We start from the raw sequence: 21,853 nt of genomic DNA, 5'->3' as shown, positions 1-21,853 counted from the left end.
ATAAAAAAATATAATAATCAAGTTAGACAAACAATAAACAATAATAATAGTAATAACTATTTTCCCAATAAATGTGCACTAATTTAGGCAGAACACACAGGAGGAGGCAGCACAAGTGGCAACTACCCAGAATTCAGTGCAGCGGGGGTCTGAGAGCTTTAGAGCAGTGGTCCCCAACCACCGGGCCGGGGACCGGTACCGGTCCGTGGGTCATTTGGTACCGGGCCGCACAGAAAGACTGAGCAAAACATATATTATTCATTATCTGAGTCTGAAAGCTGTTTCATTTATAAATCGATCAGATCCATCCGCCTGTGCCTTTAAGCACCTGCCCAGACGCTTGTCTCGGTCAGCAAAAATGAATAAAAAACAAACGTCTTTGGAGAGCTTCTTCGGAAAGGGGAAAAGGCCTAACGAGGAGACAGAAGAAGAGGAGCCTACCCCTTCAAAGAAAAAGAAACCCGCATTTAAAAGACTATATCAGGAGTCCTATTTAAAATACGGATTTATTGCAACAGGTGATTCTCACACACCAAGTCCGCTCTGAGTGATATGTGGCGACAGACTCGCAAATGAGGCAACAAAGCCTTCAAAACTGCGAGACCGAGCACCCTGCATTAAAAGACAAGCCATGGAAGAAAACATGAACAAGAACGACTGAAGCAATTAATGACGGCCAAAACAAAATTACGGAGTGGACTGGACATAAGAAACACACTTCGGGTGTCATGTCTCCCATTATCCCTAGATGGGACCGCCTCATTGCTGAGAAAGCTCAAAGGCTCCCACTAATTAAGCATAAGAGTAAGTTGTCTCTTTATGCACTTTTTTTTCTGTGCCGGTCCGTGAAAGTATTGTTTTACATGATACCGGTCCGTGGTGCAAAAAAGGTTGGGGACCGCTGCTTTAGAGGACCTGGTGTGAACAGAAAGAGGACTGAGACTCCAACAAAGCTGAACTGTACTAGAAAGAGAAGCCGGTCCTCTTTGTGATTAACTCACACTGTGAACACAAAAAGAACTGAGACCTGTTTCTGTTGCTCCACCTGACTCCACAGACTCTTCTGTTTCAGAGCTCTGTGGTCTGGCAGCCTGTTCTGCAGCTGCAGGTCTGTAGGTCCAGTCTCATGTGGTTCCCCTGAGTGTCCAGCAGAGGTCAGTGTAACAGCAGAACTACCATGAGAGTCTGTCAAACTGCTCACATCATCTGTCTCTGAGGGCTCTGAGTCCTACAGCTGATAACATTCAGTCCAGCAGGAAGTCCCCCGATATGTGACACAGGTAACAATAACAACATCAGTGTAGGTAGAGAAGATTGAAGCGAGGCCTCTGGACTTGTAGAGTTTTCTTGAAGACGTTTCGCTGCTCATCCAAGCAGCTTCATCAGTTCTAACTGTTTGGTGGGAAACCTGGTTTATATGTGGTTGCAGACCTCAGTGGGTGGGTCTGCATATATCACATTGCTGTGTTTCTCCCTGGGAGTCTGATCCTTCGGGTGGACCAGTCTCTGTCTCAGTGTTGTCATTAGTTTGAAATGGACCAGGATGTCATGGTTGTTGAAGATCCTGCGGAGTTTCTCTGATACTCCTGACACATATGGAATAGAGATGTTCTTTCTCTGCCGGTTGTTGTCCTTCTTCTTGTTGTTGGGGGGTCTTGTTTTTGTGGCTTTGATGAGTGCCCACTTGGGCACCTGTGGCTACCCCAAGTGGGCACTCCTGATGTGGTGTTGCTCCTTCTTCTTCCCCTCTGAGCTGGTTGGTACAGTTTTTGCTCTGTGCTGCAGGGTCCTGATGACTCCCAGTTTGTGTTCCAGTGGGTGGTGTGAATCAAACAGCAGGTCCTGGTCTGTGTGTGTGGGTTTCCTGTACACTCCCACACTGAGGCTCCTCAATATGTACTGTGCAGTCCAAGAAGGCCAGATTGTTGTCCCTCGTGTCCTCCCAAGTGAACTTGATGTTGTTGTCCACTGCGTTGATGTGTTCAGTGAACCGTTCCACATCGTTGGTCTTGATTTTGACCCAGGTGTCATCCACATATCTGAACCAGTGGGTGGGGGTGGTTCCAGGAAAGGAACTCAGGGCTCTTCTCTCCACTTCTTCCATGTAGATGTTGGCCACAATAGGAGACACAGGTGATCCCATCGCACAGCGTGCTTCTGTCTGTAAAAGTTCCCATTGTGCTGGAATAAGTGGTGGTCAGGCAGAGGTCCAGCAGGTCACAGATGTGGTCTGGCGTGAGGTTGGTTCTCTCCTTGAGTGTGCTGTCTTGTGTGAGGCGTCTCCTTACATCTGTGTGGCTTCTGATGTAGGGATGCAGGTGAACAGGGAGGTGACATCAAATGAGACCATGGTGTCGTCTGGGTCCATTCGGATCTTCTCCACCTTGTTCACAAAGTCCTGAGAGTTGTGGCTGTGATGTGGTGTGTTCCCCACCAGTGGTGTCAGGAGTTCAGCCAAGTGCTTAGCCACGTTGTATGTGACTGAGTTTGTGCTGCTGATGATGGGTCTGAGGGGGACGATGAGTCTAAGGGGGAAGATGGGTCTGAGGGGGACTCCTTCCTTGTGAATCTTGGGGAGTCCATACAGGCGTGGAGTGGCTTCCTCAGGATACAGTCTGAAGTAAAGCTTCAGGTTGATGATTTGGTCCTTCTCCAGTTTTTGTAGGTAGCTGACTTTTCTTGTAATTGCTGGTGGGGTCTTCAGTGTCTCATGTGGCTGTGTCACTGAGGAGATCTGTCACTTTGGAGTGCATCTTCAAGAAAACTCTACAAGTCCAGAGGCCTTGCTTCAATCTTCTCTACGTATGATGACCTGGATGACTGAGAATCTTCATCAACAAACATCAATGTATTTATTCTAAGAAGACTTCGGATGTCTGCTGGCAGCTGGTCTGAGGATCAGAGTCGCTGTAGCATGGTGGGGTGATGGCAGAGAGCCTGAACCCCCTTCAGATCAACTGTCAGGAAAAACTCCTTTTAACAAGAAGAACCCTTGAGCAGGACCCTCTTTGTGTTTCAGTCCTCCCCCTGTCTTTGTTGGCCCTGTTTGCTGCTGGTCCCCGTGTTGTCCAGGTTTGTTTTCGTCCCCTTGGTTTTAGTTCAGCTTTAACTCTGAGTATGTTTTTTTGCTTTTTTCAGGAGTGAAGTGGAGCTCAGTGTTTGTAGCTGTCGTGTGGATTCAGGTGACTGCTGTCAGGACCTGGATGGTGTGTCTAACCCCGAGGGCCATACAAACTTTATTTAACCATTTACAGGTCTGACGGGCATCAGGCCCCAGCTAGCTGTGTGCTAGCTTACAACTTTTTCTCACATTTAACGAGGGAAACCGCTAAATGTTCTCCAGTTAGCCAGACCTTCTCACCTCACAGCTGATATAAAGCTGCTCTTCACTCGAGTGGCAATGATGAACAGCAAAAAAACATGGTTTAATCAGCCCCACTGTCTCTGGTTGAACACCGACCGGGCACACAGACGGGCGGCGGACGGCAGCATCAGGTCAGACATCTGAAGGTCGCTCTGCCTTCTTGAAGACTGCTCCATAAGTGAATGAATGTGTAGGAGCCATCTTGCTGTTGTATTTTTTAGTGACAGTGAGTTGTTAATGGATTAATTTGGTCTGGTTGTCACAGTGATGTGTCATGTTTGTGTCATGTGGGTATAGGTGACAGCCAGAGCTCATAAAGGGGGGTTAGTATGTTGAGTTAAAACATGTTCAGTGTGACATGTTGTAATATGTAATGTTGTCTCATTCATCCGGGTCACGTTAGGTCCAAGAGTCTAATTTGAGGCAGCGAGTGGTGAAACATGACATGAAAGAGTCCAGCTGCCTCGATTTAAACTCTGTTATCACACATCACTGGGGAGATGTTTGTGTTTCTGTCTTCATAGGAGGGTTTGTTTGGTCTCCAAACTGAACCCATCAGCTGAACTGGACCAGCGCCTGTTCAGACACTTCACTGATGTTTGTATATAGATGAACAGTTTTCTCTGCTGGATGTTCTGTGTCACCACAGCCACCTGACATGTGGAACTTAATGTTAGATATTCATATTTGTATTGTTTTCCACCTAAATATGTATCTGGTTTTATAACTGTTGTTTATATCTGCAGCCTTGTGAGTTAAATTGTTAAAGATACACCTGCTCCTCCTGCTGGATAAAGCTACAGTTTTCTTGTGGATCAAGTGTCAAATGAAACGGCCTGAAGCAGAGAGGACTGACTGACAACATGCCGACAATCACACAACAACACACCAACCAGACTATGTTACAACACTAAACATGTTTCTGCCATTTTCAGCAGACCAAACAAGGACAGGACAAACTCAACATGTACCACACGGCCACAGGGGGGCGCCAGATACCTTCCCATTCATCTTTTTAAAGGCCTGGACATCCTCCTGGTTTGGACACCTTGTCCTCAGGTGTGTGTCTGTCCAGGTGAGTGTGGCTCAGGTGGAGTTTAAGCAAACTAAGTTCACACAGCAAAGGGTGGAGCACTGACTGCAGACTGCATGGAGCATCCACCTGTCAGCGTCCACACACTGTGTGTGTGTGTTATTTTAATGTGTTTTCATGCTGTGTGTTTATAATCAATACAAATGACTTGCTGTAAAGCTCCTTTTTATTTCTTCATGTTTATGATTAATCGTGTGTATGTGTGTGTGTGTGTGTGTGTGTGTGTCAGATAATCTGATTTTCTGTGATGGTTTTCAGGCAGACAGAGAGAGGATGCTGGAGATGGCAGAGTGAGGAGAGAGAGCTGAAACAGGGACTTCCCTGAGCCTCCATCATCTGCAGGGAGGGAAAAAAACACTCTCTCTCTCTCTCTCTCTCTCTCTCTCACACACACACACACACACACACACTGCCTCCCACACACACACACAGACAGTGCTGAGAGCGAGCGAGGGGCTTTAAACAGCTTCACACGAAACGGAGACAAAGGGACTGTAACCTGCCACGATGGAGGAAAACATGGATGAATCCCAGAGCCAGAAAGGTGAGAGTCATTTCTGCATCTTTATCTCCGTCAGCGGCTCTGTTTTCATGTCATTGTTCTCTCCATCCGTCAGTATCATGGCATCCCTTTGTGTGTGTGTGTGTGTGTGTGTGTGCGCGTGCTGTGGGCACAGAGAAAGAAAATGTCCTGCAGAAAAAGGAGCAGATCTGAGATTCAGTGTGTTTTCTCTGAGTGTTTGTGAGCTGCTCGTCTGAGGAGATGGAGCTGTGAGTGTTGACGTGCTGGTCTGATGCTGATTACAGCTCAGGACGCTGTATTCTGTCTGCGTCCAAGCACAAAGCAGCAGAGGGTTTGGTTGGGTGTGGGACGGCTGGACATGGTAGACACTGGAGGGTCGGTCGAGTTGTTTTGGAGGCTGGATGGACAGACGGAGGGACAGATGGATGGAAGGACAGATGGGTGGATGGGTGGATGGATGGAGGAGGTGGGAGTGGCTGGCTGGGGGGGGGGGTGACAGAAGGGGGGAGTGTGGGGCAAAACCCTGAGATAAAGAGTGAAATGAGAGGGAGGAGGGCTAAGTGGGGCAGTGATTGATGCCTCCATCGGGCTTTTCTTTGTTAGCCTCCATTGTTGATGCTTCACGCTTGTCTGAACGCCTTTCCCTCTGCCTCGCTCGCTGCACCCCCCCCCCCTGTCTGTGTCGCTTTCCCTCCATTTTCTTCATATCTCTCCATCTCCTGCGCTCTCCTCTCTTTCAGCCACTCGGCCTTCCACACTGGATTTTCTGTTTCTCTCTGTCCCTCTCTCTCTCTCTCTCTCTCCTTGTCCCTCTCTGTCTCTCTCTGCTGTCTCTCTCCCTGTCTCTCTCCTGTATTTTGACTCATCTCTCCCCCCTCCACCATCTCGGTTGCCTCCCTCCCTGTCTCTCTCTCTCTCTCTCTCGCCTTCTTCCCTCTCATGTCTCATATTTTTGTCCATTTCTGTCCTCACACATTAACTCATGTCTAATCTCTGCCTGGTTGTGTGTTTGGTTGTGTCTGTTTGTGTCTATTTGTGTGTTTTTGTGTTTTTTATGCCTCCTGCTGTTTTTACTGTTGTTGTTGTTGGCGGTAAAAATGGGCGTGTCCGTCGTCTTCATCACACCTTCGCTGTGACGGCAGACAAATGCAGAAACAGGGCGAGAAGCTCCAACGACGGAGGAGCAGATGACGAGGAGGAATGGAGGATTGTTCAATCATTTTGGTGGCTTTAACTTTTATTAAGGCTGTTTCTATGGAAACAGCGTTATGGTATTGTCTTCTGTTGTGTGATAGGCGGATTCCTGCTTTTTCTGGAAGGAACCTGTTCCAGCCAATCAGAACGCGGAAGGGTTCAGGCAAACATGATTTTTCATTCCAGCCTGTTTTCTCCTTCCTCCCTCTCTCCGTCTGTCTGTCTTCATCGGGTCGTTTTGGCCTGCTCCTCTTCCTCACTGGGCTTTTGATGTAGAATGCTCTCAGCTGACTGGAAGGTGTGTGATGTAACGAGCAGGTGGGAGGCAGCCTCCTGAGCTTCATAATAAACTCCATTAAAGTTCTACATGCACTGATTAAAAGTGACATGAAATGGGGGCGGCCATCTTGTGATGGTGACATCACTCAGGTTTCTGAAGAGCAGCTTGAAGCTCTGCGTGACGACTCAGGTCATCGCCCAACAGAGGCGAAGAGGTGGAGCTGAGCCCCGTCTGTGTCCTGCAAAACTCTAAATACCAACAGGCGAAAGACACACACACACAGACAGGAACAGTGTTGGTACCACACTGTGTGTGTGTGGCACAAGTCTGAGGTCAGGGTTCCTGGAGGTCCTCTGGAACAGGGTCCTCAGTGAGGTCTGGTCATGGTGTGTACAGCATCATGCTGGTGACATCACCATAAACACACTGAAAGGTGCCGCTTCCTCCCTCCATGAACACAGCATCAACAAGGATCTCAGTTTATTTAGGACTCCAGCAGCAGCAGACAGAACCACCAGCAGCAGACAGAACCAGCAGCAGCAGCTGTAGGAACGTGGTGTTTTTAAACAGCAGCAGCAGCACATCCGAATTTTCTACAGGAAGGGATGAAGACCAATATATAAAGTCTGAGCTTCATCACATCATCTGCTTCTCACATTTAAAGTCTTTATAATGAAGCTCCTCACAGACTGTTGGCTTGAAGATATGCAGAGTGAAGATTGATTGACAGGCAGAGCCCCCCCCCCAGCTCCACCTCTTTGCCCATATTAGGATGAAGCAGGTCTGAGGTGGACTCAGGTGCTGCCTGAGCTGACGCTGTCACTGAAGGAGGGAAAACCTGACATCACTCCAGACTTTAATCTTCATTATTTAAAGAGTGACATGTGAAAACATCAGTCATCTGTAATCAGAGTTTATAAGTGGGACAGGAGGAGGAGGAGGAGGAAGAGGAGGAGGAAGAGGAGGAGGAGGAGGAGGAGGCCGTCTGATGACAGAGCCCAGCACACGACAACAGCTCAGACACAAACAGTCTGATGAGTCTTCTCCTTCAAAGGATCCATTTTTATTTCAGCTAAAAACAGAAAACACCTGCTGCAGAGGAAACCACAGCTCTTCCTCTCTGAAGTCTTCATCACATCCACAGAAACAACCCAGCCTTTTTGATGATCCCTGCTGTTTGTCTGTGGAAACGACTCAATCTGAATGATCAGCTGTGTGTCTCCTCACTGACTGCATGTTTGTAAAGTCCTCATTTAGTTTGTCTGCTGCAGCTTCTTATGGATGGACATGATGGAACATCTGGAGAGTCCAGACTGTCAGCTGCAGCAGGTACAGCAGCACTGACACAGATGAAGATCAGAGGCTGACAGACGCAGAGAGATCAGCCTGAGAACATCCTGAACACATCCTTAACACAGCCTGAGAACATCCTGAAAACATCCTGAACACAGCCTGAGAACAGCCTGAACACAGCCCAAGAACATCCTGAGAACATCCTGAACACAGCCTGAGAACAGCCTGAACACAGCCCAAGAACATCCTGAGAACAGCCTGAACACAGCCTGAACACAGCCCAAGAACATCCTGAGAACATCCTGAGAACAGCCTGAACACAGCCCAAGAACATCCTGAGAACAGCCTGAAAACATCCTGAACACAGACTGAGAACATCCTGAAAACATCCTGAGAACAGCCTGAACACAGCCCAAGAACATCCTGAGAACATCCTGAACACAGCCTGAACACAGCCCAAGAACATCCTGAGAACATCCTGAGAACAGCCTGAACACAGCCCAAGAACATCCTGAGAACAGCCTGAAAACATCCTGAACACAGACTGAGAACATCCTGAAAACATCCTGAGAACAGCCTGAACACAGCCCAAGAACATCCTGAGAATATCCTGAGAACATCCTGAAAACACCCTGAACACAGCCCGAGAACATCCTGAGAACATCCTGAGAACATCCTGAAAACACCCTGAACACAGCCCGAGAACATCCAAAGATCAGCCTGAGAAGAGCCAGAAAACTGCCTAAACACAGCCCAAGAACATCCTCAACACAGCCGGAGAAAAGCTTCAAAACAGTCTGTCAGCAGTCTGTAACCAGCCTGTTTCTAAACATCTCCAGTCTGCAGAGCTGTCTGATGTGTGAGCAGGAAGTCACAGAGGTTTTACTGTGTTGAAGACTGAACTGACAACAGTCGCAGACCTGTGTGTGTGTGTCTGTGTGTGTCCATTTCATTACAAAGGCCACTAATAGAATGGGACTTAATGGAGAGCAGGGCAGTCGATACAGATGGACTCCACAGACGCTCAGAGTGCAGCCAGAGCTTTCATTTCATTACCGTCCACTGACAGAGGACAGCTGCTGGGAGAGCATCGCTGTACACACTGATGGTACACACTGCTGCTGGTACACTGCTGCTGGTACACTGCTGCTTGTACACTGCTGATGGTACACTGCTGATGGTACACACTGCTGATGGTACACACTGCTGCTGGTACACTGCTGATGGTACACACTGCTGCTGGTACACTGCTGATGGTACACACTGCTGGTACACACAGCTGCTGGTACACACTGCACCACCAGCTGCAGCCTACAGACACTGGTTCTACAGGTACACACATCACAGCACCATGTGAGGTGTCCTGCAGCGCCCCCTGCAGCCTGTCACACAGACGTTGGCCTGGGCTGGCCTCATCTTCACATGCAGGAGTTCAGTGACTGACAATGTGGAGCTGGAGTCTGATCAATAAACAGCTGACGGCGTCGTCACTCAGGATGACATCATCACTCCTGTCTGCTTAAAGAGGGGGAGGTTCACCTCCTCACAGCAGCAGCAGCTCCTCCAGAGCCGATGTCAGGCTGAGGAATGTGCTGGGAGCTGATGAAGACGTCTTCGGTCCTGTCAGGCTCTCAAGCGTCTCTCCTTAGGAGCAGAATGCTGCTGATTCTGGACAGCCAGCAGGATGTGGAGGTAGCATCTCCTCAGGGTCCAAACCCTCCCCTCCTGTCAGAGAAACCGTCAAAGCCACACCCACACCGCTGCCCTGCATCCAATCAGCTTTCAGAGTGACCTGTTAGCATGTTAGCTTTACCCAGGTGTATCTGAGGAAGAAGGTTTATCCTGAGCAACACGTCACGCCAAGAGAGGAAGGCCTGTGACACCGTTTCTCTCACGTTTCTGGTGCTTCTTCATTTGTAAGGGGCCCCAGGGGGGACATTTTGTGAGATCTCACAAAGGTTGTGGGACTGAAGCTGACCGTGGTCAGCAGTGGTCCCTGTAGAGGCATCTGGTACCCATGGAGCCGCCCAGACTCCTGCAGTTGGTTGTTGATGAACTGAATTAAGTCGGTCAGGCTGATCATTCAGTCAGCAATGTGTGATGACTGCACAATGGCTGCCTGACCAGGGACTTCTTCCAGGAGAATCTTTCAAAACCATCCTGCAGGTTCCCCTGGGGATAGATGGCAAGGGGGGTTTACAGAAAGTAGTCCCATTGTGGATGTTTGACTCTTCTAAAGGCTGTGGTCCTGACACTGAACTGCTGAACATGTGTCTGCTCTGTATGTTTCAGTCTTTCTGTCTGTGGACACACAAGAAACAGCGCCAGGTGGATAACAAACATCAACAATGATTAATGTCATTTATTTACATATTTATTTATTCATACAGCTCATTTTACTGTCGGAATTGTCTCAAGGTGCTTCACATAGACCCAGAGCCTGAACCCCCTTAAGATCAGGAAAAACTCCCTTTAACAGGAACAGACCTTGAACAGGACCCGGCTCATAAGGAGAACCTTCCTGCTGACAGTGGCCGGGTAACCCTACAAGGCTGCTAGCTGGAAATGGGTTCCACATTGATCTGAGCTAGCAACAATGCACTGTGGAGGTGTGAGGCTCAGGGAAACAGTGTGATAAAAACCTTTCTGTCTCATGGTCCAACACAACAGGAAACAGCTGATCGGTCATCAGGATGCTGCCTGCAGTTCACTTACTGACCACAGGTGTCAGTGTTAACAAGCCGACCTTTAACCTGTCACTGCAGTGTGTCATATGACCACAGGTGTTCATCTGTTGCTGCTGATCATAAACTGACGGACAGGAAGGACGGGTTTGATTGGCAGTTAGGAGACTCATGCCCGGGCGTGCCACCACTGTGTGTGTGTGTGTGTGTTACACTGCTGAACTGATCTCAGTCTTAACGGTGCAGTGGGGCTGAACTTGTCATTTTCCATTAGAACAGGCCTTTGACTCTTGAGTGTATCTTCAGGCCACTCTGTGTGTGTCTGTGTGTGTGTGTGTCTGCGTTTGTGTATCTGTGTGTAATCCTCTCAGACACAGTGATCCACACACACACTTACAGCAGCTATGTTGTCTGCTGACCATCAGGCGAGACTCGCTGTTCAAATTGCTGCCTAATGAGCTCTGAGGCTGATTGTGAAAGTGTGTGTTTGTGTGTGTGTGTGTGTTTGTGTGTGATAGAAAAGCACAGCCAGATAACACACAGTGATCACAAACAACTGGAGCTGCAGTTTAGTATCATCTCTTCTCCAGTATCATGTATCAATACACACACAGACTCACACACAGCTTCAGATGTTTCAGATGTTTCAGTGTCACTGCAGTCTGATGCTCAGATGTGAACCGAAGGGTCAGTCAGGATGCTGAGGCCAACAGGATGAGTGTCATCATAAATATAAAATAATTGATCCACGACACAAAAACAAACGTCTACATTATGGCTGCTAACGTGAACAATCAGGACATTGAATCAGACGTACAGTCCTGACAACAGAGACAACAAGAACACGGAGCAGTCAGATTATCACTGATGTTCATTAATATTACATGAATATGCTTTAGTGTGGCACAAATGACACACAACTAGACAGAGGGCAATACGGTCTCCTTTGCATTGCCATGTTTTTAATGCTGAAGATGATTTAAATAAAGTTAAAATGTAAAAATGTTCTAACACAGTGTGTGTGTGATGATCCAGCCTGAGGAGTGTTATATAATAAAGCAGCAGAGGAACGCTGGCTATCAGGTCATCTGAAATTATTTATCTCTGCCTAAACAAAGGAAACACACACACACACACATGCGCGCGCACACACACACTCAGCCTGTCCCACTTTTTACCAGGTCACTGGGTCTTTCCTGCGTTTAAAGCCCAAATGTGGAAATATGAGGATTATAACATGGCTGAAATTCAGGAAGCACACACAAACACACACACAGCTAAAAACACAACTGCACAGTCATAATATAAAAAAGACAACAAGCAGCTTCACACACGCTCAACACATTTAGCACCAAACACCTCCGCTGTGTGTGTGTGTGTGTGTGTCCATCAAATATGCACACAAGGAAACAGCGTTAGCATGTAGCTCAGGAGCATGAACATGTTATTAAATGGAGTCAGTCGGTGTAAAATGGTACCTTCCTGCTGGGCACAGCAGCCATTTTTGTTCCTCACATTCAGCGTGCGCACACACACACACACACACACACACACACTCAATCTGTGTATGTTTCCACAAACGCAGACAAAATGAGATGTCTGTGAAAATGGATGCTGTGTGAGAGAGAAAGTGTGCGTTTGTGTGGCTGTAACACACAAGCCACTGTTGCCATGACAACGCTACAGGCAAAGTGGGTCAGCAGGCTCCTGCCACACCCCGGTTGGCATGGCAACAAGGCTGGTCAATTAAACCTGAGCAGCGCGATGACTCACACACACACAAACGCACACATTTTCTGTACAGCAGGGAGGTGAAGAAGGGAAGCTGTGTGTGTGTGTGTCATGGCTGATCAGGCCGCTGGGTGGAGCTGAGGCTCCTCAGATCAGATCAGCCTCCTCTTTAGCATCAGTTTCTGTTGTTTTGTGTTAAGCCTGACCTGGTCAGCTGTTTGTTTGTTTTTGCTTTTTAATGTTCACATTTTTCAGCCTCCGTCAGTCTGACAGGAGTTTGATTCACTGCCTCTCACAGACATCTTGTGCACGTCCTGGAAGCTGGGGGTCCACAGCTGTGTTAGAAACCTCCGCCTACACCAGCCGCCCTCACTGCTGTGGACAGAGTGTAGCATGCAGCATGCATGCAAACATTCAGAAAATGTCCAGCATACACAGGCAGATCTACCCCCCCCCCCCCCCCCACAATGCACTGCAGCATTAGCAGATGCTACACTTTAGCCATGCTACTCATAATAACAAAACAAAGGCGACAAAAAGCATGCTAGCAATGCTAAACACTGGCTGGCTATTGTTTACGTCCCATATCCAGAACAGGAAGTGTCTGTCTGAACAGTTCCTGACCGTGGATGCTGAGCCCAGCAGGTGGACACTGAGTTTGGAGGCTGCATGTGGCAGGTGACTTAAAACTGGGGCTAATATGATGGACCAATCAGGAAGGAGTACAGTCTGAAGACATGATCAAACAGACATCCTGCGCCTCCTCATGACCCTCCTGTGGTCATGTGAGTGCATGTAAAACCTCCAGGTGGGGGTGGGCGATGAAGGGGTTTGATTGATAGCATGTGTTCAGAAGTGTTGGCTAACAATCACTGTGTATGTGTGTGTGACCCCAGGCTGTAAGGAGTGCTGTGAGCGATGTGTGGGCAGCCTGCCCTGGGCCTCCCTCATCGCCACCATTCTCCTGTACATGGGCGTGGCCTTGTTCTGTGGGTGTGGCCACGAGGCTTTGAGCGGCACCGTCACCATCCTGCAAAACTACTTCGAGGTCATCAGAGCTCCTGGAGACACACTGGACGTCTTCACCATGTGAGTAAGCTCCACCAGAGCCCTGTTTAAATCAGCCCACGCTTTTTCATTTAATCTGTAGAGATTCATCTGTGTTTGGGATTAATTCATTGATACTTATTCTATCAATATTTTTCTGATTAATCAATCCATATTTGGATCAGCTAAATGATGATAAAACTATGAATTTAAAAAGGATTCAGGTTATGAGGACAGAAATCAGACTGAGATCTGAGGAATGTGAAAAGTTACCAGCTTGGGGGGGGGGGCCCGCCCCTTCCACCTCCAACCCAGCTCCGCTCATTATCCCTGCCTTGTTTTTGGCAGCAACACACAGTGATTAAATCTACAGACAACACTCAAGGATGCAGAAAATAAATAAACACTCATTAACCCCTGACACTGTGTGTGTGTGTCCACAGTATTGACATCCTGAAGTACATCATTTACGGGCTGGCAGCTGGATTCTTTGTATTTGGAGTGCTGCTGCTGGTGGAGGGCTTCTTCACCACTGGAGCCATCAGGGATCTGTACGGAGAGTTCAAGATCACGGCCTGCGGACGCTGCCTGACCGCTTTTGTAAGAAAACTGCAAAAGCTGCATAACATCACACCACACTGTCCACAGCTCCTGTAGGGGGCGCTCTGCAGACAGTCTACACAAACAGCAGTGATTAGTGATGTCATCAGAGGTCAGTCAGGTCCAGTATTGATCCTGTATCAGAGCTGAATGTAAACAGACTGATGTCCTCTGGTCTTTCTGACAGCTAAAGCTGAGTTAGCCCATAATACACTAGCATGCTTCTAACAGCTGCTGCTTGGTCAGTTCCGATTAGGACTGATGGGGACAGGAGGTCCTCCCTCCATGGCAGCCGGAGTCCTCACATATATATCTCTATAGGGTTATATATAGTTATAGAATGAGTTTTATTGATTTGAAGAATTGTAAAAAAAAATGAAGAAAAACATGATGACAATGAGCATGACCTTTATGTTTTTGGGCTCCATCCATTCTGGACTGTCTGCAGATCGCCCCCTATAGGACTTCCTGTTCTTGCCGTCACCATGACCCCACCTCTCCCAGTCTGTCTGCTTCCAGTTTATCCAAACACATGAACATGTATGGATCCACCAAGTTACAGAGCAGGTCTCCCTGCTTTCATCTGGCCGTGTTCTGAAGGTTTACTGGGAACTGAAAACACAAAATACACATCAGCCTTTAAAAGGGCATAATATGGATCACATGATACATATAACACACACACACAGTCAGGTGTGTGAATGGTGTCCTGACACTGTCACACTCTCAGCTGTATGTTGCGATTCTCCGTCTGATGTGTGTGTGTGTTTGTGTGTTCCAGCTGATGTTCCTGGCCTATCTGTTCTTCCTGGTGTGGCTCGGTGTGACGGCGTTTACCAGCCTGCCCGTCTTCATGTACTTCAACGTGTGGTCCATGTGTCAGAACACCAGCTCAGTGGAGGGAGCCAACCTCTGCCTGGACCTGCGTCAGTTTGGTGAGTCTCTCCTGTCCATGTTCTGGTGCCTGTGCTCAGCGGTGAGGTCCAGACTTCCTTTCTTTATATCCTCTCGGGCAGCACCTGATGGATGGAGGAGGCTCTGGGAGGGTTCTGGTTTGGAATCTGTGATTGGCTGCCTTCAGTGTCTGTTGTACTACCAGCAGCATGCTTCAGGGCTGCTGTCCACTGAACTGTGCAGATGGACTCACACACACACAGCAGAGAGGCCGAAGCCATAAAAGCAACATGGAACCTGCAGCTCCTCGAGTGGCCACCTGAGGCTGAGAGGAAAGGTGATGTAAGCCAGGGGTGGAGCCTGAGATGGGCGAAGTCTGTGTCCGCAGGCTGAGGTCTTTGTGCTGGTAGCTCAGTGTTTACAGATGACCTCACTGTTCTCCCACTGACCAATCAATGAGGCATGTGAGCCTGACATCACCGAGAGGAGCACGAAGAACCCGACTTAGTTTCTCAGTATTAGAATAGAATAGAATAGAATAGAAATACTTTAATCATCCCAAGCTGGGAAATTTTGCAATTTCCTTATTGTTCCAGGATGAAACGACATGTTGGATGATGCTGAACAGTGTTTTATCGGAGTTGGAGAAACAGCATGAAATGATACACAAGTAGCTTAAAATGTGAATTAAAGGACCAGAGTATCATCATGAATGCTGTGTTAGTCATACACCACAGCATCATGTCAGTGAGAGGAGGAGGAGGAGACCACACCTTCCTCACCTCTCTGTAGTGACGTACAGACACTAGAACTCCTCAGGTCTGCAGGTCTGGATGATGCCTTTGTAACCTAGTAACAATAAACAGAGATTATTTCTGTTTTAACATTGAGGTGTGACTCACTGTTTGAGCCTCTAGTGGACACTGGAGGAACTGCAGGTTTTGGTGCTGCTGCTTGATGCAGACTAATAACTGCGATGTCAGTTCTGTCAGTTTCACATCCAATGTACATATGATCATACACTGAGACATTTCACAGCCTCCAGGAGAACACGAAGAAGACCTGAAAGCAGCTGATCTTCACTGGTGGATTTCAGCATGGCTTCTTGTTGAGGCAGTGCTTCGATGTGCTCCTGTACATCTTCATTTTCTCTGCATCACCTGCTTACTGATCCGGCTCGTGTCCTCCTGCTGGGAGACAGCAAGTTCATGGCCACGCACCAAAATACCAAACTGGCACATCGGATGGAAAAACCCGTGTGTGTGCGACGCAGGTGCCAACGTGCCGGCAGAAAGCACTGCAGTGTTCAGAGTAAGCAGAGCAGAGAGGAAGCCATGTCACAGACACAAAACACAAAGCAGGAGGCTGACATGTTAACACTAATAATAATACATGACATCAATAAACATGAAGGTCAGATTGATTCAGTCGCCATGAGGGTTCAGTTTCATAATGATGAGGTGATATTTCACATGATGTAGTCGCAGCTCCGTCCACCATGTTGTTCCCCACTATGGCCTCATGCAGAACAAAGACACAGCAGCAGTCTCTGCAGTGCTGCCACCTGCTGTCCAACAGTTCAAACTGCATCCAGGCTCCCCTGACAGCAAACTCACTGCAGCATCTCTCAGCCAGAACACACAGATGAATGTGGGCTTTGTGTCTTTCAGGAGCTGTGACCATCTCTGAGGAGAGGAAGGTGTGCACAGGATCGGAGAAGTTCTTCAAGATGTGTGAATCCAATGAGGTGAGAGGCCGGGTCACACTGTGAGAGGGCGAGTCATCCCATGAGAGGGCAAGTTATCCTGTGATAGAGTGGGTCACCCTGTGAGAGGGCGGGTAACCCTGTGAGAGAGTGGGTCACTCTGTGAGAGAGAGAGTGGGTCACCCTGTGAGAGAGTGGGTCACTCTGTGAGAGGGCGGGTCACCCTGTGAGAGAGTGGGTCACCCTGTGAGAGAGTGGGTCACTCTGTGAGAGGGCGGGTCACCCTGTGAGAGAGTGGGTCACCCTGTGAGAGAGGGAGTGGGTCACCCTGTAATAGAGTGGGTCACCCTGTGAGAGAGTGGGTCACCCTGTGAGAGAGTGGGTCATCCTGTGAGAGGTTGGGTCACCCTGTGAGAGAGAGAGTGGGTCACCCTGTGAGAAAGCGGGTCATCCCATGAGAGAGCGGGTCACCTTGTGAGAGAGAGAGTGGGTCACCCTGTGAGAGAGCGGGTCATCCCGTGAGAGGGCGGGTCATCATGTGATAGAGTGGGTCATCCCGTGAGAGGGCGGGTCATCCCGTGAGAGGGTGGGTCATCCCGTGAGAGGGCTGGTCATCCTGTGAGAGAGCGGGTCATCCTCAGAGCCCCCATCCCATCCTTAGTAACACTGCTGTGTGTCTGTGTGTGTCACAGCTGGACCTGACCTTCCACCTGTTCGTGTGTGCGCTGGCAGGAGCAGGAGCTGCAGTCATCGCCATGGTGAGCACTCTGATTTCTGATTGGCTCTAATAGTGCTGAGAGTGGATGAACAGAGAAGCTGCAGACACTGTGTGCCTTTGTGTGTGTGAGTTTGTGTGTGTGTGCAGTGTGTATGTGTGCAGTGTAACAGTAAAAAACATGGTGATGATGATGTAATCACATAAACAGTGTTGTCCTGGGTCTGGTCAGCAGGGGGCAGCAGAGCTCCGAGAGCTGCAGGGAGCAGCTTTGATGCTGATAATAAATCTGCAGAATGATACCTCTTATGTCATCTTAGGCACCTTATGTTCATTTGAACATGGAGCTACAGGTTTAACACCAGTTGGGGGCAGCAGAGAGCAAACACAACACGCTTCATACAGTCAGGAGGAGCAAGGTCTCAGAGGCCTACAGACTCTGATGTTCTGTGATAAAGCATGAAGACGAAATACCATCTGTTTTTAATAAGTTACTGCTTCCTGCACTCTCTGAGTCTTCCGTTGCTGTGGGGAGCTGTCACAGTCCATGGATAAAAATATCTACCAGCAGCTACACGATCCATGATACAAACTTATTCTGTCCAACAGCTTTTAGCTAACCATGCAATGCTACAAAGCTAATGTGTGCGATTGCGATAGCGATGCCATAACATTAGCTAATGTTGATGCCCCTGCAGGGCTAATGTTGATGTCCTCATAACATTAGCCCCTGCAGCCCCTGCATTAGCCCCTGCAGGGCTAATGTTATGGACTAATTCATAATGTTAGCTGATACAAACAACAAGCTAACTAATTTAGCAAGCAGATCAGCTGTGGATAAAGTCTGTGATTGAGCCCGCCTCTGACTCCTCCCCCTCAGGTCCACTTCCTGATGGCTCTGGCTGCTAACTGGGGCTACCTGAAGGATGCCAGCCGGATGCAGAAGTACGAGGACATCAAGTCGAAGGAGGAGCAGGAGCTGCACGACATCCACTCTACGCGCTCCAAAGAACGCCTCAATGCCTACACATAAACACACAACCACAAGAAACGACACACACACACACACACACACACACACACCTGTCAGACACACACACACACACACACACACATGCCCTGAAACAAAGCTGAGGATAACACATAGCATACACAACAAAGAACACACATAAACAAAGACATAAGTGGAAATTAAAGATGAAAACACACACACACACACACACACACACACACACACTTGTGTCTGCAGCAGGCTATTGGCTGCTTTTATTAACCCTACGTTCAAAAATTGTTTCTGTCAAAAAACGTGTGAACATCAAATGTCCAAAATTCAGGCTGAAATGCAACAAATCCAACAAAAACATCCAGAAACACACGTTTGTTCAGCAACACAACAACAACACAACAACGCAAACCAAAAACAAAGACCCTGAAGAGCCCAAAGACGTTTGCTTTAGTTCGACCAACAGCCTGCTGCAGACATGACGGTGGCGTCAGAGAACTCACCAACCTGAGGGGTGTCAGTGTACGCCCCCACCGCTCCGACAGCCCTCACACAAACACACAAACACACACACATAGATGTGACTGAATGGTTGTGTTGTGCAGGCAGTGTTGTTTGGTGGTGTCATGCTGTGTTGTGTCGTTTCACCACACTTTGATGAGAAGAGGAAGTTTGTGCCTCCCCGGTGCAAATGGGTAGCTTTGCCAAACCCCCCCCAACCCCCACCCCACCCCACCCCCACCCTTCACCGTCGGCCTGGTCTCATTGGCTCCTTATTCTACCGTTGATTGGTTTAAAATATGCAGATGAAGTGATGTCATAAATTTTCCAAATTCTCTCTGTGATCAGACTCAGAGCTTAAACTGGGATTAAAGACCCCCACTGGTGAACCAGGGCTCAGTGACCCCCCCCCCCCCTCCTCCTCCTCCTCCCTCTTCATCCCCAGATTGTATAAACTTGTGATTCGTCCTCAGAAACAGCACATCCTAGCAGCACAAAGTCTTTTTGTCATAACTCATCAGTCTGTTGAAAATGTTTTTTCTCACTTTTTAGAATTTTTGCCACATTTTTATCAGCGTTTTCTGTGTGATTTTAAGCACTGAGGGGGTTAAACGGGCGGTGTTGGGGGTGGGGGGGTGGGGGTTATGTCACATATTCATGTGTATTTCAGTGGTTCTGCACACACACACACACACACACTCATCATGTCAGACTCTTCTTTAGTTTGACCAAACATTGTCGACTCGTTGGTTGTAGAGTCAGGTGAGTTCTGGCTGAGGGATGATGGTGTTAAAGAGCTCGTCAGGAGGTAGAGGGTTAATTAAAAAAGGTGTGAGGAGGTGCTGAAGGAGCCAGAGAAAGGAAGAGGTCCAGCAGTGAGATGATGTTCCAGCACATAAGCTAACAGTTTGTTCCTGGTAATGTTGGAGGAAGGTGATGATGATTCTCTATCTGCCAGTAGAGATGGGATTCAGGTGGTGATGATGTCAGTATGAGACTACCAGCACACACACACACACGCACCTCCACCATCACTCTGAGCCATAATTTACTTTTCACCGATGACATTTCACTATTTTATTATCAACTTTTAATCTTTGAAACTTTTTAAATGTGAATCATTTAATTAGAGAAGAAGTGTGTTTCTTTCAGTGTGGCAGTGAAGCTGCACCTGCATCAGCTCTGTATAAAGATATTCATATATGTGAACCAGGTGAGGTGAGGTGAGCAGCCGGGAGGACGACTTCCTGTCAGTCAGAGAGTCTGCAGGAGGCGGCTCAGTCCCAATGTCCTGAGCCTGCGCTCCCCGTGCAGAGCTGCCTCTGCACGCACACACACACACACACTGATGTCCTCTGATCAAACCACAGCAGAGGATTTGGGCCACTGTTAGGTTTTCTCATCTCAGAGGTTAAACAGTCAGAACTCTGAGACAAGCTGCTGACCTGCAGCTCAGCGCTCAGTGTCCCTGTCCTCCTCCAGTGTCCCCTTCCTCCTCCCCTGACCTGCAGCTCAGCGCTTAGTGTCCCCGTCCTCCTCCAGTGTCCCCTTCCTCCTCCCCTGTGTGTCAGAGTCAGGTCTGAGCTGGGCTCTGGTGCTGTGTGTGTGTGGTGCACAGGCAGCTGAATGTGATGAGGGGTTTGCTGACGGAGGGAGACTCCTGCAGACTCCGGTCCTGCTCGGGTGCGTCCCGGCTGCATACAGTCAGTATTTTTAAGGGTCTAGTTTTACAGTAACAGTATTCTATCATTTCATTGCCTGACAATGGATGTCTTGTCAGTGTTTTTAACCTCAGATAAAAGAAAAAAATAGTTTTTTGTGCACTTATTGACCATTGTGAGCTCTCTCTCTCTCTTATTCTTGGTGTGTAAGTGCATTGAGATCCCCCGCCGTGGGGCCTGTGTATAGTCTTGCAGCATTGGTTATAATCTGAAGAAATAATGATGAAAACGAATGAATTCATAATAATGAAGATAATCTTATACTACAAAAAAAAGACAGTGAACCTAGTTGTTGTTTGTGGCATGGTTATGCATTCAATGGTCATCATTTTAATGATTAAAGTAAAAAAAATCCTTCCTTTCCACTGGCGCTGTTCTGCTGTTTTTGTTTTCGTTTCCACGGTGTGCAGTATTGCAGTTCCTGTTGCTAATGGTGTTGCTAAGCTAGCTTGCTTGCTCAGTTGTTTACCACCAGAGCAATATATTGTAGCAGTTTGACTAAAATCGAGACGAGAAATCCATCCTTTCCATTCCTGGCGTACAAGTGCATGACTCTGATTGCTGATTGTGGTGTTCTGTATTGTTTCTCCCAATAAAGCGGATTTGCAGATGTGGTGTAATGTATTGCTCTGGCCACCCCCCCGGCTCACACCCTCTCTGCTCGGGTCTCTGCTTGTTTGATCTCTGCTGTTTACAACAAGCAGAGCCACTGATGCATGAGTAAAGCTCAGTGTTACCTAGCAACAAGCTCAGCCTGCACAGCTTGCAGCCAGAGCAGCACCATCTGTAATGGCTGCTCCCATTCCAGCTACTTCCTGTGCAGGCTGAAGGTGAAGAGGAGGCCCGAGGAAGAGGCTGTGAGCAGCTCTCCATTTGTTTCCTGTGAAGATGAGTCTGTGTGTCCACCCTGCGTCCTCCCTGTCTGACACGGACTCACTGTACCGTTCCTAAAGCGTGATCTCCGGCCGCCTGTGAGCCGCTGGGCCGGGCGCCGCAGGCCCAACAGATCCTCTGTGCCTGAGTCACCTCGGCCCGTCGTGAACTGAAGCGCAGATCCAACAGCTGATCAGCGTGTCTCTCAGATTCATGTGTCCTGACAGGTTGGACGTTCTGGACGTTGGAAGTCTGTTTTTCTGTCTCTCCATAGTACTGTAGACTTTTTGTACTTCACTCTGGTTGCTTAGTAGCAGGCTTTATCTGATTCACTCCTCCATTTTTGTACATATCTGTGCCAACAGCTTGGGCAGACAGTGGCTTTTTTTTATTTGTAAAGACATAAACTTGCTTGCATATATAAATAAAATGAAATAATACACTTGTGTACTTGTTAATAAGGGAACAGTCTGAGTTTGTGTCTTCATTTCATCCTCGCTGACATGACGGCAGGTATGTGCTCACCTAACAAACACCTGTGCAGCTCACACATCTGCACTGATGATCAATATTTACCTGATCACACATCTGCTCTTCTGTTTAATATTTACCTGATCACACATCTGCTCTTC

At 48.1% G+C, this 21,853-nt stretch overlaps 1 protein-coding gene across 1 annotated transcript; it reads left to right on the top strand.

Moving 5' to 3' along the window:
- The first annotated feature begins 4,747 nt into the window (after window positions 1-4,747).
- On the top strand, window positions 4,748-21,781 carry LOC114442944 (neuronal membrane glycoprotein M6-a-like). The gene is made up of 7 exons (XM_028416834.1): window positions 4,748-5,001; window positions 13,059-13,251; window positions 13,653-13,809; window positions 14,591-14,744; window positions 16,374-16,450; window positions 17,101-17,166; window positions 18,004-21,781. Exons 1-7 carry the CDS (start codon window positions 4,965-4,967, stop codon window positions 18,154-18,156), a joined length of 837 nt encoding a protein of 278 aa, XP_028272635.1. The 5' UTR covers window positions 4,748-4,964; the 3' UTR covers window positions 18,157-21,781.
- The last annotated feature ends 72 nt before the right edge of the window (window positions 21,782-21,853 follow it).

This window comes from Parambassis ranga, chromosome 1 (assembly GCF_900634625.1).
Source record: "Parambassis ranga chromosome 1, fParRan2.1, whole genome shotgun sequence".
Classification (NCBI taxonomy): domain Eukaryota; kingdom Metazoa; phylum Chordata; class Actinopteri; family Ambassidae; genus Parambassis; species Parambassis ranga.
The sequence above is the reverse complement of the archived record's forward strand: the minus strand, read 5'-3'. Positions and strand labels throughout refer to the sequence as shown.

Coding starts and splice junctions, on each gene's coding strand:
- LOC114442944 (XM_028416834.1), top strand. CDS start 4,965: ATGGAGGAAAACATGGATGAATCCCAGAGCCAGAAAG. Junction 13,252..13,652: donor ACACTGGACGTCTTCACCAT/GTGAGTAAGCTC, acceptor GTGTGTCCACAG/TATTGACATCCTGAAGTACA. Junction 16,451..17,100: donor AGATGTGTGAATCCAATGAG/GTGAGAGGCCGG, acceptor TGTGTGTCACAG/CTGGACCTGACCTTCCACCT.